This window comes from Zerene cesonia, unplaced genomic scaffold (genome assembly GCF_012273895.1).
Source record: "Zerene cesonia ecotype Mississippi unplaced genomic scaffold, Zerene_cesonia_1.1 Zces_u004, whole genome shotgun sequence".
Lineage (NCBI taxonomy): Eukaryota > Metazoa > Arthropoda > Insecta > Lepidoptera > Pieridae > Zerene > Zerene cesonia.
The window spans coordinates 1,902,832-1,923,250 of record NW_024045134.1 but is presented as its reverse complement, the minus strand read 5'-3'; the positions used below and the strand labels follow the sequence as shown (position 1 = coordinate 1,923,250).

The 20,419-nt window shown below is 32.7% G+C and overlaps 3 protein-coding genes across 6 annotated transcripts in view; 1 reads left to right on the top strand and 2 right to left on the bottom strand.

The window, feature by feature from the left end:
* LOC119838647 (6-phosphofructo-2-kinase/fructose-2,6-bisphosphatase) overlaps positions 1-3,560 on the bottom strand; it is a 22,118-nt gene extending 18,558 nt beyond the window's left edge. For all 4 annotated transcript variants that reach the window (XR_005288207.1, XR_005288208.1, XM_038364699.1 and 1 more), the window contains exon 1: positions 3,193-3,560. Coding sequence is in view for 2 of the 4 variants with exons in the window: in XM_038364699.1 (XP_038220627.1) it covers positions 3,193-3,361 (169 nt within the window). In the remaining 2 variants the exon portion in view is untranslated. The remainder of the gene's footprint in view (positions 1-3,192) is intronic.
* LOC119838649 lies at positions 3,539-11,549 on the top strand. The gene is made up of 5 exons (XM_038364702.1): positions 3,539-3,675; positions 8,895-9,182; positions 9,552-9,640; positions 10,124-10,307; positions 11,427-11,549. The coding sequence occupies exons 2-5, from the start codon at positions 8,946-8,948 to the stop codon at positions 11,454-11,456; spliced, it is 540 nt and encodes a 179-aa protein (XP_038220630.1). The 5' UTR covers positions 3,539-3,675; positions 8,895-8,945; the 3' UTR covers positions 11,457-11,549.
* Positions 11,550-12,187: 638 nt separating this feature from the next.
* The window catches only part of LOC119838659 (Down syndrome cell adhesion molecule-like protein 1 homolog), a 52,475-nt gene continuing 44,243 nt past the window's right edge, over positions 12,188-20,419 (bottom strand). Inside the window, exon 7 of the mRNA XM_038364719.1 lies at positions 12,188-17,535. Coding sequence (XP_038220647.1) covers positions 17,384-17,535 — 152 coding nt within the window. The 3' untranslated portion in view covers positions 12,188-17,383. The remainder of the gene's footprint in view (positions 17,536-20,419) is intronic.

The following is a 20,419-nucleotide window of genomic DNA, read 5'->3' as shown; positions in this document are numbered from 1 at the left end:
TGTAGTAAGCCAGAAAATAATTTAGAGCGGTAAAATCGAAAATAATCGATTTTGGAGAGATTTCATCTTAATTACTTCCGGTAATCGATTATTTTCGATTTTACCTCTCTAATTTATTTTCTAGCTTACTACAAACGAAAACTCGTCCACTACAAACGTCTAGGTATATTAATCTATCATTTTTAACGTTTGTAGTAATCGGGAAATCCTCTTACCGGAAGTAATTGAGATGAAATCACTCCAAAATCGATTATTTTCGATTTTACCTCTCTAATTTATTTTCTATCTAACTACAAACGAAAACTCGTCCACTACAAACCTCTACATACATTTATCAATCGTTTTTTACGTTTGTAGTAATCGGAAAATCCTCTTACCGGAAGTAATTAAGAGAAAATCACTCCAAAATCGATTATTTTCGATTTTACCTCTCTAATTTATTTTTTATCTAACTACAAACGAAAACTCGTCCACTACAAACCTCTAGGTACATTTATCTATCGTTTTTAACGTTTGTAGTAATAGCATTCTCCTCCAAATTAGTTTTGTGTAGGGAAGAGCGGTTTGGAAAAATACTCTTAAATTATAATTTTTTTTTTTTCAATTTCTGTTTTACTACAAACAAAAAGAACTTCACTACAATCCACTACAAACCCATTTCTATAAAAAACCACCGGAAAAAAAGTTTTTTTGCAATTTCGGGGATGACTTTTTTTTCAACCCTTATAATTTTTTTTTGGTGCTACTACTTACGAAATTATCTTCACTACTTACGACTACGTATCTAAATCTATCGAATGGAGCAAAAAAATGTGAATTTTTTTTAAGTCGGGTGCCAAGTTCACATAGCCTGTAAGTGTTTACATAGTAGGATGATTAGTTTTCATAGCTTGATATTTTATATTTATCACTCTGAATGTTTATGTTATTTTTCTGTATTTAAAATAACATGGTTTAATAGAAACAATAATATGGTTTTTCATATCAAGGATACGTAACCTCGCTATAAGCTGCACTTATCACGGATCATGTGACATTTGAGTGCATTGATAATTACGTTTTACTGACATAGATACTTATTTTATATCCTTAGCTCTTATACGTATTTTTGTGAAATATTTCGGTGGATTTAATATAGAAAATAACATGTATACCGTGAGTATAAAGTTTTTCCAAACGTTGACAATATGTACTGTCTCTATGGTCTGTTTAAAAAAAAAATCGTAATTCAAAATTATTGCATTTTTAATCTGTAAGTAGTTAGATAAGTACATTATTTAATTTAAATAAAAGTGGACCATATTTTTGAAAGCGGTAATAATTCCATCTTTATTTTAAATTGATATGTACTATGAATTTATAACAATATAACTTATATGTGTATCTAGGTAATTATAATCGGTTTAAATTAATCATGTATTATAATTATAAACGAAAATATATTACACAAATTTTATTGAATTTGCCCTATCATAGATTACCATGAAAGAAACTGTAGTTACTTAAAAAATTATGTCAATTTAACATAGACATCACAATAATAATACTAAATAATGACGTTAAAATTTTAAATTAATTGTTATTTTCTTTAAAATGTTCACCGACATCCCCGGGGGCGGAGGAACCACTCCAGATTCTAAAACGGGAAATAATGACAACAATTTCTTATCAAAGCCAATCGGATGAAAACCCACGCAATTATCAAGTAACAAATTAAAAAAATACCATCGAATTGAACCTTTTTTGGGTAAGTCGGTTAAAATCTCGTTTGATAAATACGTAGTAAGTCGATTTGAAAAACTCATAACGGATAGATAATGAATGCTGTGGGTCAAGGAGTTTTAACTCGCACTGAAGGTCAGATACAGCGTGACTGTATTGATATTATATTAGTACTTGTCTATGGTCTATTAGTTTAATTGATTGTTTAATCTAGATAAGTAACGGCTATTGTTTATTTTATATGACAGTTTTCGTATCTTGGAAGATGTTTATTTTTTTATTGGATAACAATGGTGATATGGGTTCGATTACAGATAACAGCTAAAAAATGCAGTTTTGCGTAACTTGCATAGAAAGTCAGGGAAATACGACTTTTTAAAGTAGGAGTCATGCCCGTTTTGCATGCATTCTCTCATGCTTTCTCTCACTGTAATTAATCCTACTTTCGGTACATGAAATGCATCTATCCTAAAGGGATTTCTTTAATGATAATAATGTGTCCCGAGTTGTTAACATGGCCCATGCTAGCAACTCGGGACACTATTAAGGGCTGCTGCGCGTGGATGTTATAATGTTTGCAGGCATATTATTTTATTTTATGTTTGATGTAAAGATATATGTAATTACGTGATTAAAATGAAACATACATGGGCTGTGAGAGATTGAAAATCGTCATCTTGTGTCTATCATATATCAACAATCTGCCAATTCATTATTACTTAATTATTAAGTTGAGACGGCCGTGTTTAGACGTTTTTGTCTTTTACTTGGAGATCAAAGGTGTTTTACTACTATATGCTTTGTTTATACTGTGGTACTTTATAGGCATTACAAAAAATTTGGTGGCATTACAAAATTCCACCCTTTATAATAAATGACATCAAGAATAATCGTCAACCTTGTATAAATAATACCTAATATGTAGGTACGATGATGAATAAAACATTTTTTGCATATATATTGACATTTTGAATGATTTTGAGCGACGGGTAAATAAGAAATAGAAATATATATTTAAATTATTATTTATGAATAGAATTCATATAATATAGTCTATAGAGTGCCTATCTATGGAAATCTAATAATGTGTTTGTAGCATTGTTATTTGTCTCTACCTGCGATTTATACGAACACCTTTCTAGAAAAAAAACATGCAAGTGGCGAGCTCTACAATTTAAATACACAAGAAGCATTTGTCAAAAAAAAATTATAACAAAACTCCAATATAAGCTTTTCGAGGCTATACAATGTTTTAGAATTTATCAAAACGTTTAAAAATGTAGAGATGAAATGTAGAGTCAAACTACCAAATAGACTAGAGAAAAACAAACGACTCTACATTCTTACAATTCGATCCAGCGGCCCGCCGCAGTCACAAAACATTTCAAATCGGATCCAATCTCACAGATTTCCGCGAACGCATCGTGCAGCTGTCACGAACCGCATTATATTTTTAGCGAGTGATATTACCTCGTATGGGAAACGGTTTCGTCATGATCGTCTCCGAAGTCGGCGGCAGCAGCCGTTGCGTCTCCGGCGACATAGCACTGGTGCACATGTTCAATTCATGTTTTTTACTCTCACAGTTTGTGTTGACGCCGCCGCGTAAACGCAGCGACGGGCCGTTGGACGCGTCCATTTGCGCGTGCTATCGCGACATGACTGGACTCGATTAGAGCTGTAGTAGCACTCGGAGCGGTCGGTTCGCTCGTCTTATATCAGCTGATTTTGTGGAGTTATTGGTTTAACGCGCGGGTGACTCTGCGCTTGTACAAATGCACGCTGCGCAGTTACAAATTGATTGTATGGGAACGTCATGCACACACGCGCGATGCTGTATGCGCCGCGGACGAGACTGGACCGAATTTCGGCAGAATGCCATAATGCGCGATAGCAATTCTCACGTCACCTTCTTGTGACGTAACCCGATTCACTGTCTGGATTGGAATCAAGGTAGGTTGCAATATCTATATGGCTGTGAATTTGGCGGGATTAAAAAAAACACATAAGTTTCCATGTATCTACATGTTATTGTCTTACTATTTCCTATACTACTTCATCATCAAATAGTGATCAACCTAGAAATCCTAATTTTATAATATTGACCACCTTGAATTGGGGCAGATACCATGCCTCCATAGAACATCGCGTGATACTTCATGCATGCGAATGCTACTGTGGTCTGTTCGATAAGTGGGTAAGCCGTAGTCCCGTATCCTTTTCCTCACCCTTCCCAGCTCTATTTTTTGTTTCCCTTGTCAATCCTCTTCTTATATCTATTAACGAATTGGCAGAGATACAGCCTCATGAGTATAAGTATAAGTGACGATCGCTTACCATAAGTCTTACCACACCACTAAAATATAATAAAATACGCTTAAAAATCTTTATTACATTTTTAATTTTAATGGCTTGCATAAAATTTGTTTTTTTTTTTTATATGCCCTCGGAGAATTCTGTTTATTACAAAACAAATTAAAAATACTCTACCGTACCAGGTGCATTTCAAGTAAGTATTGATGCAAATAAAAAGAATTAAACCTGGACACAATGAAACAATAGAATAGCGTTCCTCGATTCAAACCAATTGATAGAGTCTTATTGTCAATTAATAATTGTTAACTGCTTGTCTATTGAAACTCTACATTTTATGTAGAGATAGATAACAAAGTTGTCATGTTATTAATAAATTATTTTGTTAATTCTTACTGCTGGTTAGTAATTTTGTCGAAATTTGTATTTTAATTTTTTTTCTAATATAAAGATAATTATGTACATAGACAGGACCTGCACCTATCATCGTCCTAGCTTAAGTATTAAGCTGAAGAGTTTGTTAGTTTGTACGCGCTAATCTCAGGAACTTCTGGGCCGATTTCAAATATTATTTATCGTTGATTAAAAGCATGTTGCTGGTTCATATGTAAACACAATGACCTTATGATCTTTGTATATTGAAATATTTAGGTTTTGCTCGTATATGAGACTAAATTCTCAAACCAGCCGCGCTGGGTTCCGGCTGCTTGGTCTGCTTTAATCTGGAATTTCAAATTATCACCGTTCCTCACTCGCTTGGATCCACAAGGCGTTTCATTTAAATAGATTTAATTGTGAAAATGTTACATGTGGGTTTTCTGTCTCTTATTTTTCAATATTGATTTGGGATTACAATAGAAAGAGAAATGCTAACAGAAGAAAATTAATTTATAAATAAAATCAATACAAAAAAAGTGAATAAATAACTGTCTTTTAACAAAAGACGTAAACGAATCAGCTGTAAATAGTTAATGTGTGGTGATATTTATTGAATTTATTTCAATGAAAACCTTATACGGTTTCATAAGACGAAGCCTCCCAAGTATATTATGATTGCTGTTATTACAGACTTAACCAAGCACATATTCTAATGAATATAATTAAGTCGTGATATTTTTTCAAATGCAGATGTTTCAGTGGTGAGAACCTCGCACTTCAATATCGATAAGTCGGGGTTCGAGACCGGGCGAGCGTGCAGGAAATAAATTGAGTTTTCAATTTATCTACACGTGTAGATAACATCACCACTGCTTAAAACGGTGAAGGGAAACATCGTGAGGAAACCGGCATGTCCAAGAATCAAAAGTTCGACGGCATGTGACATCTTCCAACCCGCACTTGGCCAGCGTTGTGGATTATGGCCTAAACTCTCATAGGAGGCCTGTTTCCCAGCAGTGGGAACATATATGGGCTGATGATAATGATGATGATGATTATATTTTCATTAATGATAATGATTATTATACTTATATTGCTGGAATAGGTACATTATTTTCAAGATTACGTGCTAAATTTTAATTGTTGAAAAATAAGCATTAACATATTAGTAACTCTTAGAATGATCACAATCATTCATTGGTTTTGTATATTATAATTCTATCACAGTAATTATTATGTGTATCTTTCCATAATACTCGGGTACCTCCAGAAGGAAAGCACCCGATCTTTTGGAAGCCTTACGTGGGGACACAGGTCCAACACGCAAAGACTCTTTAGAGAATTTAATGTGTTGGGACACCAAATATATATGTTTATTAATATTATTATTGATAATAGTCTAATAGTCTATTTGAATATACCATTAGACTATTTATCAATATTGAAGCCAAATACTACATATTTCACAATTTTTTAATTATTTTTGCATAACAGTGGTGACATGTGAATGGTGTTTTTGGAAGTCGGTTAGGTTATAAGGAGGGAACATTTTTGTTTTTCTATGTGTTTGTAATATTTTCACACAAAAACTACTGGACCGATTTAAAAATTTCTTTCACTGTTAGAGAGCTGCGTGTCATGTATATTTTATTAGTAGTTTTTATCCCGGTGCAACCCGGGTAGAGACGGGACGAGAAGCTAGTTAATGAGCACAATATGTCTAGAGAGACTGCTGTCATTCTAAAGAACAATACTCATTGTAAGTTAACTCGGTTATTTCCTCTCGAGTAATACAAGCATGTATAAAATGTGATATTAAAATGATTCTATTCGTTATAAGAATATAAATATATCATACTAACTGTTCGTCCCGGCTTTATTTTTTATTCTTCGATTAGTATAAAACGTATACTTAAAATGTAATCGCACCTATTCCCCATACTTATATTTTCCACAGCTTCTCCTTGACCACCAGGTTGTCTGGAAGAGATCGCTGCCTTAGCGATAAGACCGCCTGTTGTGCTCGTAAATGTTCATGTTTTAGTGTATATACATATTCTTTGTTACTTTATGTTATCATTGGTGCACAATAAAGTGTTTTTGTTGGTTTGTTTTGTTTGTATACTATGTGTCCCCCACATCAGGTTTGCTGTGAAAAAGATCTCACGTAGAGCCAAGCTCCTGAATCTACACGGCCTAACTCGCTCCTAACCGATCCTAACTTCACATATCCTACTAATATTATAAATACGAAAGTTTGTAAGGATGTGTGTGTTTGTTACTCTTTCACGCAAAATCTACTGAACCGATTGCAACGAAATTTGGTATGTAGACAGCTGGACAACTGGAATAACATACAGGCAACTTTTTATCCCGATATTCCTACGGGATACGGTCTTACGCGGGTCGCAGCTAGTACTCTATATAAGCAAAAATGTATGGCATCGCCGTTTCACTACCGTCGTGGAGGTGATGAGAACAGTTTCTGAAGAGAAAAAACAGCCAACAGATATAAAAAAATCATAGCTGGAACCGCTGCAATGACGTAATTTTTCCTTTTGTTTTATATATATAGGTATACATAGTTGAAGGTGTGTGTTCCAAAGATAATGAATGCATATTTATAGTTGTTGACGCAAATGCACTTACCTACATAATAGATCGAAACAAGGTATGCTTGGCGCGCGGACGCCCATAATCATCTGTATGAAATAGATACTATGCAAGTATCCTAATCACTACATAGTAGAAAGCTTTAAAATAACGCAACAGATTTTGATGGTTTTTTTTAAATGGATAGAGTGATTCAAATGGAAGTTTATATGTCTATCTCATATATTGTTGCACCCGTGCGAAACCGGGGCGGGTCGCTAGTATTATTATAAACACGAAAATTTGTAAGTACCTATAGATGGATGGATGTTTGTTACTCTTTCACGTAAAAACTACTAGATCAATTTTAATGAAATTACAGTAATACAGCTTATACATAGATATACATCAGAATAAACCATGAGTTATATAAATACTTGCTATTGCCCATGGCTTGGTACGCGGGTGTATCCGCGCGGCGCAGTTAGTTGTTTATAATAATACTAGCTATGACGTGCGGTTTCACATGTAGGATTATTAATTGCAAGTGTGCATTTGTAAGTGCTTATTGGCCAACATTTCTGCGCATAGTGCTTTCCGTTTCGTGATTAAATTTCCTTTTGTTTGTCGTTTAAACTAGCCACCCGCCCCGACTGCCCACGGGTGCCTTATTAATGCTATACACATATTAACAATATAAATGTATCAATAGTATTATGTTATCTATGATCAATAGTACATCAACCTCATTTAAGGTGTGGTTAGCTCTAAGCAATATAGTATTATGTTATCTGTGGTAATAGAGAGAATTGTCATTGATCGCATAATACGATTGTGTTTTCAATAAGTAGCTTATTAAAGTAGTGACGTCATGGGAGTCCATTTTGTTTTTCCCGCTGTATGCATTAGCCATAGGGTGCCAATTGAGCTATGGAACACACCTATTTCATAGAATCTATATAATAAAATCAATTTGTTTTGTTTTACCCCACTCTCATCAATTACATAAAAACCATTTGCAATTTTTTTTTATAATTTGATGTTATAATAGACTAAATTAATACTAGGTTCCTGTACTTGGTTGCGGACGACCAACTCCCGTGGCCTTCCACTGAAGGGAAGGGCTCGACGGAACACAGTGGGGTTTTAGTCGGTGGGAACCCGACATGCAAGATTTTTCCAAAAAAAGAGGTCCTTATACTTTTTCACTTTTTTTAAATAAAAGCTACATTTTATCTTCTTTCTTCTGACTGTTCCCCTCTACTTTTAATGCGAGTTACGGCCAACGCTGTATTTAAGCCTTCTTGGACAAATGGGCTGTATCCAATATAAAAGTAACCTCATTTTAATACCTGTGGTATGACTAATACAATTGTATAATCATTTTGAACCATTTTTTCCAAACAACGATTTTTATTTGTGCGATCGCCGCGTGGTTACGATCACGTATCGATTAAACTTGAAGACGAAAGTTGGGGCCAGGCTTACGTGACCTATGCCTCGTCTATCAGTAGAACACTAATGTCAAAATCAGCACGGTCCGTAGTTTTAAGTTTTATATTATACTAGCTTTTCGCCCGCGGCTTCGCCCGCGGCTTCGCCCGCGTAGAATTCGCTTATATCGCGCGACATGGTAAGGAGTATTTTCTTCGCATTAAAAAGTATGGTTTGTTCTTTCCCACGTTTAGCTTCATCTTCATACCAAGTTTCATCAAAATCGGTTTGACAATAACGAACTTTCATACAAACTTTGGCCCGCTAGACTAGTAATACTAGACTACTAACGCTAGACTACTAACTAGGGCCCGATTCATTCCCTATGCACCAGGGCCCTTGTCCCTCTAGCTACGCCACTGTTCAAGACCTGTAATATATAATGATTATTTTAGGCTGTTTATTCAACAAAAATAAAATATACAAACAAAGAAGCTGAACCAACTATGAACATGTTTCCATCACTCCTGGATTCAGTACCTAAAACCAGGTCGCAATTCGTAAATGACCTGGAAATACCTGAAATTCCTGTGACGCCATACATCTGGACTCCTGAGGTGACCCCGAGGCTTAGTTTATCTTCACTCAGTGAAGAGGATGTGAGGACAGAGTCTTCAGCTTCCAGTCTAGCTCTCTCTAGGGCTATGACTGACTCGGAGATAGATTATGAGAGGTTTAGACGAGTAAGGTTCTTTTAGCAATTCTGGGGCACATTTATAGAAGAAAGCCATATACCCTCTTCTATAAATGTAATTTCATACTTTTAACTATATAAATATTGCAAATTAAGAGAAAATTCCTTCACCGTTTAAGCAGTGGATTATGGCCTGAACCCTCATAGGAGGCCTGTGTCCCAGCAGTGGGAACATATATGGGCTGATGATAATGATGATGATGAAGAGAAAATTCACAAAACATCAACTTAGTAGCTACCTACTTCTTTACCAGTGTTTTAATTATAACAGTTTTAAATAATTCTGTCGAGGAATTTTAGGAGTGTAATATGTTAAAATAAAATAATATGTGTTGGCATGAACAACTGTCATTTCTAGTTTCAGAAAAGAAGCCTCAGTGATCCGTGGTTGGAATTAAGGAAGGCTTTAAACTCTTTTCCACCTGGATATCTGGACTCGCTGAATAAGTAAGATTTCTTTTTATTAAACAGTATCTGAAAAATATAACATACCTATTTATATTCTACTAATAACACGCATTTCAATATTAATATAATATTTAAATCACTTTACAAGGTCGTTTATATAAAACCAAATTAGCTAGCAATATATCTTATTCCCATATCTTTTTCCTTACTCTTCCCAGTTCATTCCTTTATTTCTTTCGCCATTCATTTCTTAATCTTTTCCCATTTAAAGTGAGCAATACATTTGTAAAGGCGTAAGGTTACTTACGCCTCTCCAAATGTTCATGGGCGGTGGTAGCGCTTACCATCAGGCGACCCACCAGCTCCATTGCCGCCGACTTTGACTTAAAAAACATTAAATTAATCAATTAAAATATGGTATTCAATGTCAATTACCGAAGTAGTTTAAGATTTACCCAGTTAGGACTGTTCTATGATTGTTGTTGTGAATTAAATGTTAATAACTTGTTGTTATAACTTCAGTTTCAGTTGTCAGGTATCAGAATCAGAAAGCGTGGAGCGAGTGACAAGCGTGGGTAAGCCCAGCTACCATGAGGAATTACGATTGAAGATGGAAAGATTCTTCGATCAGGAGTGTCCCGTGTTCAGCCCTGATGACCCTGGGTATATCGCTTTACAGGAAGCTTTAGCTGATTCGGAGTTAAAGGTATCTATTTTCATTATGTTCCCAGAATGACGGAGGTTCTAGTCATGATGCTCTTTCTTTGTATATTTATTTTATTATTTAATGCTTATTTCTGCTGGCTTTGACCCGATGCTTTTTGTTACAAAAACAAAACACAGCACAAAATATAAAAAGCAAGTTTCGACCGAAAAGTTGGTAGCTAACTAGTGACTTAGTGCGTGTTGTAGCTAATTTCATTAAAGTGTAATTTTTCAGTATCATTTATCAGCATTTTCTTGCAAATAAAACTCCATTAAAACCGTAGATTTTAAAGATAATTGTTGATTTTAAAGACAATTATTGATAATAGTTAGTAATAGCCATAGTTTTGTTTATTAAAAACTAAGAAACTTGCATAGATGTATTATATTTTTTTTAACAATCGTATTGATTGTTAAAAAAATATAATATATTAACAGATATTATCTCAATAAATGAAATAAAATTAATGCTTGTGCTTAAGTTGTATAAATATCGTGTTCAATGACTAATCTAAATATAATAAGTATATAACTTTAATTTGACTAATTTATAAAAAAGTATTATAATGCATGATTCAGGGTTCAATATTCAAATTTCTAAGGAATCGTCACAAACTCGATGTGACTCGGTTCCAATACATTGACCATATGAAAACGAATTTCGCAAGATTTCAAATGTATATGACTCATACAGTAACGTGATTTCGTTATGTTTGTATATGTTTAAAGATTAGTAGTGCAATAATAAGCGCTATTGATCGGTCTGGTAAATATTTGAAAATAATTTTGACAGCTTTGAGAGCCTGTTATTTTCTCGAAATAGATATAATGAAAATCGTGGTTATACGAAATTTTGTTTGTGGTTTCACCATTTAAGTACCTGATTGATAATAAAAAAGAGATGTGAATATATCGTGAGTTAAAAAAGCATTGTATAGCTAGCCCCACAGCTTTCCTCGCATCCCTACACAAGTGTTTTGATTTATACGTCACTGAAAGACCATAGACATCTAAAATGTAAATGGGTTCGAATAATTTTATACAACAATTTTAACAAATAATATTGACTCTATTTTCGAGTATTTGTTTAACAAAATAATGGTTTTTGTTCACTTCCTAGGACTCGGATTTGGAGAGCAGTCTATCGTGAGGGATACAAAACTCTTGTTGGAGGGAGAATGATTCTGTAACGCGAAGTGCGTTTATTTAGCAAAGCGATTAAAAAAATAATGATAAAAAAAAACAAATATAGCCTATGATACTCACAGATATATGGGCTTTTTATTGATGAAATAATATTCAAAACCGGTTCAGTAACCTCTAACAATATTAAAGTTTATTATATAAATTGTATTTTATCGCATCGATCGCTTAAACGATACAATTACTAAAATAAATCCACTAGTCTTTAAATTTATGTAATAAATAGTTTTATGTTATATAACACATTGTTATAATTACACGTAATACATTGTTATCGTATATTGTTTTAAGACAATTATTTAATTAATTCCGAAGGGGATCGAACCCAGGACAGAACTTAGTATGTAAAACTAAAACATAGATACCCATTGTAAATTTTATTGTAAAACTTTATGAATTAACTAGCTGCGCCCCGCGATTTTATCCGCGTATCCCGTAGGGATAAAAAGTTCCCTAAATGTTATTCCAGTTGTCTAGCTATCTACGTACCAAATTTCATTGCAACCGGTTAAGCAGTTTTTGCGTGAAAGAGCAACAAACACACACACATTCTTACAAACTTTCGCATTTATAATATTATAGTAGGAGTAGGATAGAATAGGATAATAAAGGAGGCATTGAACACAGATGATAATAAATTATATTCAGTAGAAGTGTGTTCAAAGAAAATGAAACCAATGTCTGTGTAAAAAGTAGTTTTAATGGGAATGGCTTCCAACATCACAACAACTGTTTAACTGCATTGTACTTCAGTAATATTCGCTTTGATTACATAAATGTTGTACAACAATTAAACAAAACAACTTCATACGAAATACGCCATAGTGTACCTATAAAATTATACCAAAAGTTCGTGCAAAAATAATAATGGTAACTCTAGAATTTGAAATAAGAACAAAGAGTGCATAGTTTTGTCATGAAGAATATTTAAAAATAAATTAATTTCTAAAACAAGATTTTAATTGAGAAATGGTTTCAAAATATTAATTTAATATCTACATGACGTATTTTGTATTTGTTACAGCATATAAATTTAGGTTTTAACTTAATACCTAACATATTATGTTACAAGTAACCAAAACATCGTAAACAATTATAATTTTTGTAATATAAAAAGGTTTAGATAAATTCAACTCAATTTTTCAACGTATAATTAAAAGATACATACAAGTAGTATTGCACATTTCATTTGGGATCCAATGAGATTCTTAGTTATTTTACAATTTTACAAGTAAGCAGGACGAATATATCTTCGAGTGCCCACTTTAACGGATTAGAGTGAAACAGCTATATAAAATCACTCTCGTTTAAAGGAATGTGCCGAAATTAAAAAAAAAAATTAAAGTATAAACGAAGCCCTGCTTTAAATTGTCATTTGTTGGTTATTTTTCAAAACACCATAGACAACTTTCGTCTGTACGAAAGGGGTATGTCAAGTAGACGATATTATGTACCGATTACCGATTTATTTTTGTTTTATCATAATATTTGAACCATTTATAGGGGAAAAAAAGTGGAATACATTAACTTCAGAACATTTTGCCTATTTCGAAAATTGTCTATGGCGAGCCTTTTATGGGATGGTGATCAATACTATTCAACATTGATAGAACACTTAAAGCGCTTTTTGTTGTCTAATCTCGCGTTTGTTTCTTAAAATGATATTTTGTAAAGCTTATATCTATTAGGATGACCCGAATCAGGAAGACAGAAAATTAAAAGTTGGTCAGTCTACTTCACATCAACATTAACCGCCAAACTTTTCATATTTCGAACACAATGTGACCATAGACGAAATATTTTTTTCTAAAGTAGGCTCCGACAAATAACTATTCTGCCTTTCTCGTCCGGTCCGAATAAAGCTAACCTTATATTTACTTATAGAAAAATATTGCCAATTAATTGAATAATTTGGTAACATAGCCTTAAGAATAAGTTATATATAGGCAAAATAACATACATTCGCTGCCCTATATCATGGACGTGCTTATAAAAGGCGATCTTAACCTAAAATATTACTTTAATATAAAGTAAAATAGTTATAATTGAGATTTGGTGAATAAACTAGCTGATTATAATTATTTAGTGGATACAAACTTCAACGGAATGTGTTATGAACATTGAAATGCTCATAGGGGAGACGTTCAAAGATCTGGCTTATCAAATAAGACAGCCTTCTATTTCAATATGCGAAAATCAATAATTGAAAAAATTAAAGTCTTATAAGAGATGCGAGTTGAAACAATGAAATTAATTATAAACTTTTAGTGGTTTTTAATTATTTTTCTCGATTAGTCACTTCTCTTATTTCTAACTTAAAATACAATTATAGGCTAGCAACATTGAACTGTGATATTCTTATTAAATGGCAAACGAAAACATTTATTGCCATATAAAGAAAATGTTGCGCCTCTGTTGTCTATGCTTTCATGCAATAATTAAACGTAATAGTTATTATAATTATGTACCATAAAATCACAGCGAAGGTATCACTGAATATAATATATAAAGAGAAAAATATTTAACACAACATCCGTGCAAGATTAACTAACATAAAAAGCCACACGTATTTAACTAAATGGTGGATTGCTTATAACTATTACATTACGACATGAGACAAAATAACGTGACATCGATTCGTTTAATTGGGATACATCAGACAAATGAATAAACCGTTTTACTTAAAAGTCAAACTGGTTTTATTTAAGTCCTCAAATACACTCATAGAGAGGTGAAAAGATTTCTTGTCTATGCATGTTTTTCGTGTGTGGTGGAATTCTGTTTCTTGTTCTTTTACAGAGGTGGTCTTACGTCCGCCCGTATGTAGTATACGAATGACAGACGTAGTAAAAATCTTTATATGAAAATGACGTATCTGATATGAGCTTAGAAATAATTGTCCGAACTGAAACCTTTTAAACTTACACATTCAAATGTGTAATTGAAAAATACCACATATAAACTCAAAACGAATAAGTTTTGAATAAAGAAAGAAAAATTTTTTATAAAATTATTTAACAACGCTATATTGAAGTTTTCTATGTGCGTTTTCCAAATTCCATAGAAAATGTACTTACTGTAGAACCATAGACAACAAACGACGTTTGAACAAGATGAATTGATTTGTGAAGAACACGAAGAAAAAGGGATATTTCTAGGACATGTTATGCATGACACAATTTTACAGCAGCTACGAACACTGTAGGTGTAAGAAAATACTAAAACTTACCTTTTTATAAAGCGGTAAAAAATACAGAGTACTAAAAAGCTACCATTGCCATGTGCCACTACCAAGCCGCAGCCACCGTGCAAAGTTATTTCCATGCAACCTGTAAACTGGTCTTAATACAATAATATTCGTTATGTACTGAAGTCTGAAACTAAAAAGGACCGGTAGTCAAGAAAAATATTGCAACATTCACACAAATTAGCAGGAGCAAGTACGTCTTTTAAATTGTTTTAACATTAAGGTGAAACATATCTCTAATTTCTAACCACTATTCAAATTTTTACGATGAAAATGATTCTTTTTAGCATCAGACCACAGTATAATAATTTATAAATATCAGTTAACAATAGGAATGCAACTACAACAATTTTACCGTTTACACTGCGTATTTATAACTACTGATAACAACACAATACTCGATCACGGTTGCCAGTTACAAAAACAATTTAGCAGCCCACAATATATTGTCGCCTATAAAACCTCCCATCGACCCAGTCTTGATTCTCGGGCTATCCTAAGTGCATCTAGATCTAGCGAAAACACCTAAATCTATTAACGATATATCTTTAACTTTTATCTAGTATTGTTTTCGCGTCAAATTTTATATCGACTGAGGCATTGACGTTACAAGCTTGCTATTAAACTCACCAATGACGAAAAATTACGGCCTAAAAGTTTGTATAAACAATGAAATAAACAAACAAAACCATTACACACTATATTCATGATATATTTTTGTATACGTGGAAAAAATATTCATTAAAAAAACGAATAGTAATAAATATTTTTATTTTATTAATTCAATCCAGATAGCATCGCTTGTAAAGATTGCCTGCGTCAAAAATTCGAGATTAAACACTACCAGTACCCAACATTTCACTGATAAACCGCTTAAATCTAACTCCTATAAAAGCACTTATCTCCAAATTAGTTACAATTAACAACGCTTCATTTGATATCTTATTACGCTCATACAAAAATAAGTTAATTACGGTTAAAACTTTTTTACTATTCCGTTATGAGGTGTACGATAGAAATTGACTGGCCTTTTTTAATAATGGAACTATAAACAGAGACAATAGAATGGTTTAAAGTTTAGGGACAGAATTTGCACAGATAATTAAATATATTTTATAAAAAAAGCTAAAGGAAATTCTTAATTCTAAATTCAAATATCATAGAAGAGAGTAGCATGTAGTATACAAGGGTTTATATAAGACTGTGCGTTTAATGGCGCACTAGGAGAGTATTTAATAAACATAGCTAGGAATTGTTTTGTGACACGCATAGAAGGTATAGTGTAGTGTAGTATGACCAGAATAATATCATTTAAGTTAATACAAAGCCAGCAAGATTATGAAAAACACCAGCACTGTTCACCAAATTAAATATTTATATTGCTTCATTATTTATGATTGGGAAAAATCCTCGATATGAAGTGGTTTAATTTAGCAAACAGCGGGCAATTTTTAATGGACAGGGTTAAAATTTGATATATTTTATATTCTTTATTCTAAGGCGCTTGTGATATGCTTATGACGTGTACAAAAATAATGCTCTACCAATTAATAACAACCACTTTATATAATATTACAATTTTATACTATTGAATGCACAAATATGTCTCATGATATCATACATTTTAAAATTTAACTTGTGAGCACATTTTATCTTCACTACTTGCAACATTTTCATCATATTGTCTCTGGTCGCGGGACATATATAAGCTGTGGTTACTCGGTCATTCGTTCACATTAAATTCTACTTACATTTTAACATCATAAGCAACAATGACACGAATACAAAAATATATAAGCATATCGTATATTATTATTAAAATAAAACTGCAATAATATTTGGAAGGAAAATAATCACAGTAAAAAATCACAATAAATCATCATATCAATCCATTCATTTGAGATCCATAAACACTTGTAAATCCATAACACAAGTATTACTATATATGTACACAGCTAGCAACATTAACAATTTATTGCGAACGGTAAGCAATATCACTAAAAAACCTCGTGCCAGGGTTGCCATCGTCGAAAAGCTGGATTGTACGTATTCATAACAAGTTGCAATCTTCTAATATATATGGCAGCCCCAATACTTAAACTTATGCTAAGTTCTCTCTCAGTTTTACAAGCTAAGCCCATTCGAGTTGTTTTTTAAATATGCCAAGTGTTGCTATATCGAAAAATAATTGACTGAATATTTGATTGACATTAAAACGTTTATAGGTAGACAAATTTTAGACATCCCTGTGTATCGTGAAATAGTATAATACGACATTTTAAAAAACGACTCGAAATGTATTAAAGTTATTTAAATTTCCAAAAAATCGTCAATCTTTAGGATATTCTATCCCCACCACATTACATTCTGATATGTCCATTTTTACCCTTGCCAAATGCTTTTTGGACATAAAACTCCTTATTCAATAACTTCGATAAGCAATGCTTATAACATAAAAATGAGAAACCAAATAATTTCTTAAACATTTTCAAATAAACGACATAATAGAAAGTAGCATCGCTCGCAAAGGGCATTGAAAATCCTGAATTTCTCCCATCGTTCTCGGATCATGACAATAGGCCAGGATCGCTGAGATAGAATATCCTAAGGTTGAGTATGGACGCGAATCAAACTCGCCTCGGTTTCCCGGGGCCGGGGCATTCCGCCGACTTGATGAATGCCCCACGCCCCTCCCTGGGCACGGGGTCGGTCTCCATGAAGCCGGGGTTCAGTATGATGTTAGGAACTAGCTCTATGACATCTGGCTCCTCAGTAAATTCTACATCGAGCAAGGCGGAAGGGCATACGTCATACATACCATAACCAGTGTTAGTGTCCCGCGGTCCAAGCGTGCGATAGAAGAGAAAGAAGAAAAAATTTCGAATGAATATAAAATGAATTATTAATTGAGTTTCGAGGTTATGCATCATGCTGTAGGGTGTTCACTCCTGTGTGCGGAGGATCGGGACAATGCAAGTAGTTATGCGAGTTGAGGTTATTCAGTTTCAATTGAGATTATAAAACGGGTAGCTGAAGAAGCAATAAGCGCTTGGAATATGATAAATGTAACTTTATACACCCTTAAAACTGTTTGCGTTTTTAGAGATTAAAAAAATAGCACGAAACTATTGAAATTTTTTTGCAAATTGCTTTGTAAATGGGCACCGCTATTGCTTCTTTAACTATTTATATAGAAAATTAGAAAAAAAAAAACTTGTATAAGAAACCTTACCTATATAGAAGTTGAAGTTCCCACAGGAGTGAACCATCCCATTTTAAACGATTTAAATTCTCTTTCGGATACAAATTAGTCATAATTTTGGGAATATTTAAAATCTATATCTAAATCTGCTGCAAAAAGTGTAATAATACTAACCTATCTATAACCTGCGCCAATAAAGAATAACAAAAAAGCTGTCTCTTTTACACTAACGAAATAAATACAGCACTATCTTGCTCTTACTTTAGCATTTAATTTTCTGATTTGTTCATTTATTGGCACGGGTCATACATATATAAAGGATGTCATTTTTTCTATGTTTTATCTTTTCTAACTATATGATATGGTTATGAATTTAATTATATTAATGTATATTGCAAATATATTTACAGGACATATATATATTATTTGTCACGTTACTCCGCCTCATGACTCGCAAATTATTCAACTTAATTCACTATTTTCACTTATACTATATTATTATGGTCGATTATATCTACGAAGTGTATAATAAAATCTATGAGTGTAAATATATTATAGAAATTCCTAAAGTTTAAAGCTGAAATGTGCATTCAATTATAGATTCTATAGTGTAGTAGGATAGATTTTGTGTGGAACATTCTATTAGGGACTTTAATATTGAAGGCTTGTCATACATTATCTTTGTTTTATAGGTACTTATAAAGTTATACGGAACAATAGACAAAATAATAACCTAAATTTAATTGAGAAAATAATAAATGTCTCATACAACTACAGCGTAAAACTTTTCCCAGTAATTGGAACTGGAATAGCGAATTAGGTATGGATTTTTCTTGTACTTAATGGAAACTTTTTTTTATTTCTTCCATGTGTTAAAAAAATTAAACCACAGACAAAATAAAAAAAAGTAGTGACTATGGGTTACTTTATGTTAGTTTAATGACTTTATAGGCAAACGGAAAACATTTTTTCAAATATTGCTTAATAAGTACCTAAAACAGTTTATTTTAATGTTGTCTTAGTTTCTTACAGGCACTACTAAGGTAATTCGTTTGCTAATAGATATGTGTAAAGTGGTCCTAAGCGATCATAAGACTTGGATAGATAAGTACCCTGGAAGCTAGTTAGTGCCAAAATAGCTCTTATCCTAATATAGATAGAGTCGAATATTATCTGAAACGTTAGCCATATAACTTCACTATCTGAAGTGGGTTTAAATCTTTATTTATTTATCGATTATGTTTATTGCTAGGTCCGTTTAAAGCTATACATTTTTTTGCAAGGCTTAATTGTTTTCTTACAAAAATCTAAATTTAAAACAAAAAAAAACTCTACACAAAATTGATTTTAACTAATAATTAATTTGGCAAGTCCGTCGTATACGCTAGTAAAAATTCCCCTACTTCTAGTTAAAACATATTTTTTCTCATGTCTGTGACATTGTTTTTTATATTTATTATCATCTAATGGAAGCATAAGCTATATCTGAACTCCAACACCCCAAAATTTATCACTAATCTAGCAAAAACTAGCGAAAAATATCAAGTTGCCAATGGACGGGTGTCCAGGCACAAAAAGGAAAATTTATTTGCAAACTACGATCGCTAGCTACGATATAATTGACTTTTAGTAGCCGTTGGTCCATGACTTACCTAAGAATATATTAAGAAAATGTGAAAAAGTTTAACAAATCTGATAAAACCTTAATATAAGCGTGCATTTAAGAGATACGCATGAAGGCACAACACCTCAATTAATGTCTATATTTAAACACGAGCAAAGAATTTTAATGTAAAAGTTGTCATTGAATGATAAAAAATCTCCAAACACAAAAAAAATCTCCATTAGTAGATCGTTAAAAAGTGTTTTACATAAAAAGTCACATCTTTTAAATGTATTGAAATATCCTAATAAATAAATTGGAGAATATTTTGCCGCAAAATATATAAGTATATATTGGCACAATTGTCATTTTAGTACTATAAAGAAACCTGCAAAAGCGTGCATTTTATCAAAAGGCTTAATTGAAATTTCTATAGAACATATATATGTATTATATTTCTTAGTAACTCGTAAAATATATTAAGATATGTATTTAATATGTTATATGTCGTGTTATATTTTATTCAATTTTGAATAAACAGACTCAAAACGTATTGCGCGGCGCAGTGTCACGACACGATGGCGTGACAAGAGATTTACCGTGACAAGAGAATTGACGTGACAAGATAGTTGAGGTTTGAGGAGGTGACAAATGGTTTTAATTGATTGCCCGCGTTGCGATTTGACGTAATGACAATTACACACAACCGACATTCAACCTTATTTAAATGGCGATACTACTTAATTTCGATTTGACTATTGCTGTTTTTTATTTTTAAATAAAAAATAACACGATGTATGCCTAGTTAGGTTTGTGCCAAGAACCTTCTATAAATTTAGTACCCTAGGTAAAAATATA

Excerpts from the sequence above, each read along its gene's own strand:
- LOC119838649 (XM_038364702.1), top strand. The coding sequence starts at position 8,946 with ATGAACATGTTTCCATCACTCCTGGATTCAGTACCTAAAACCAGGTCG. Across the intron at positions 9,641-10,123 it reads TATCTGGACTCGCTGAATAA|TTTCAGTTGTCAGGTATCAG; the intron begins GTAAGATTTCTT and ends TTATAACTTCAG. Across the intron at positions 10,308-11,426 it reads TAGCTGATTCGGAGTTAAAG|GACTCGGATTTGGAGAGCAG; the intron begins GTATCTATTTTC and ends TTCACTTCCTAG.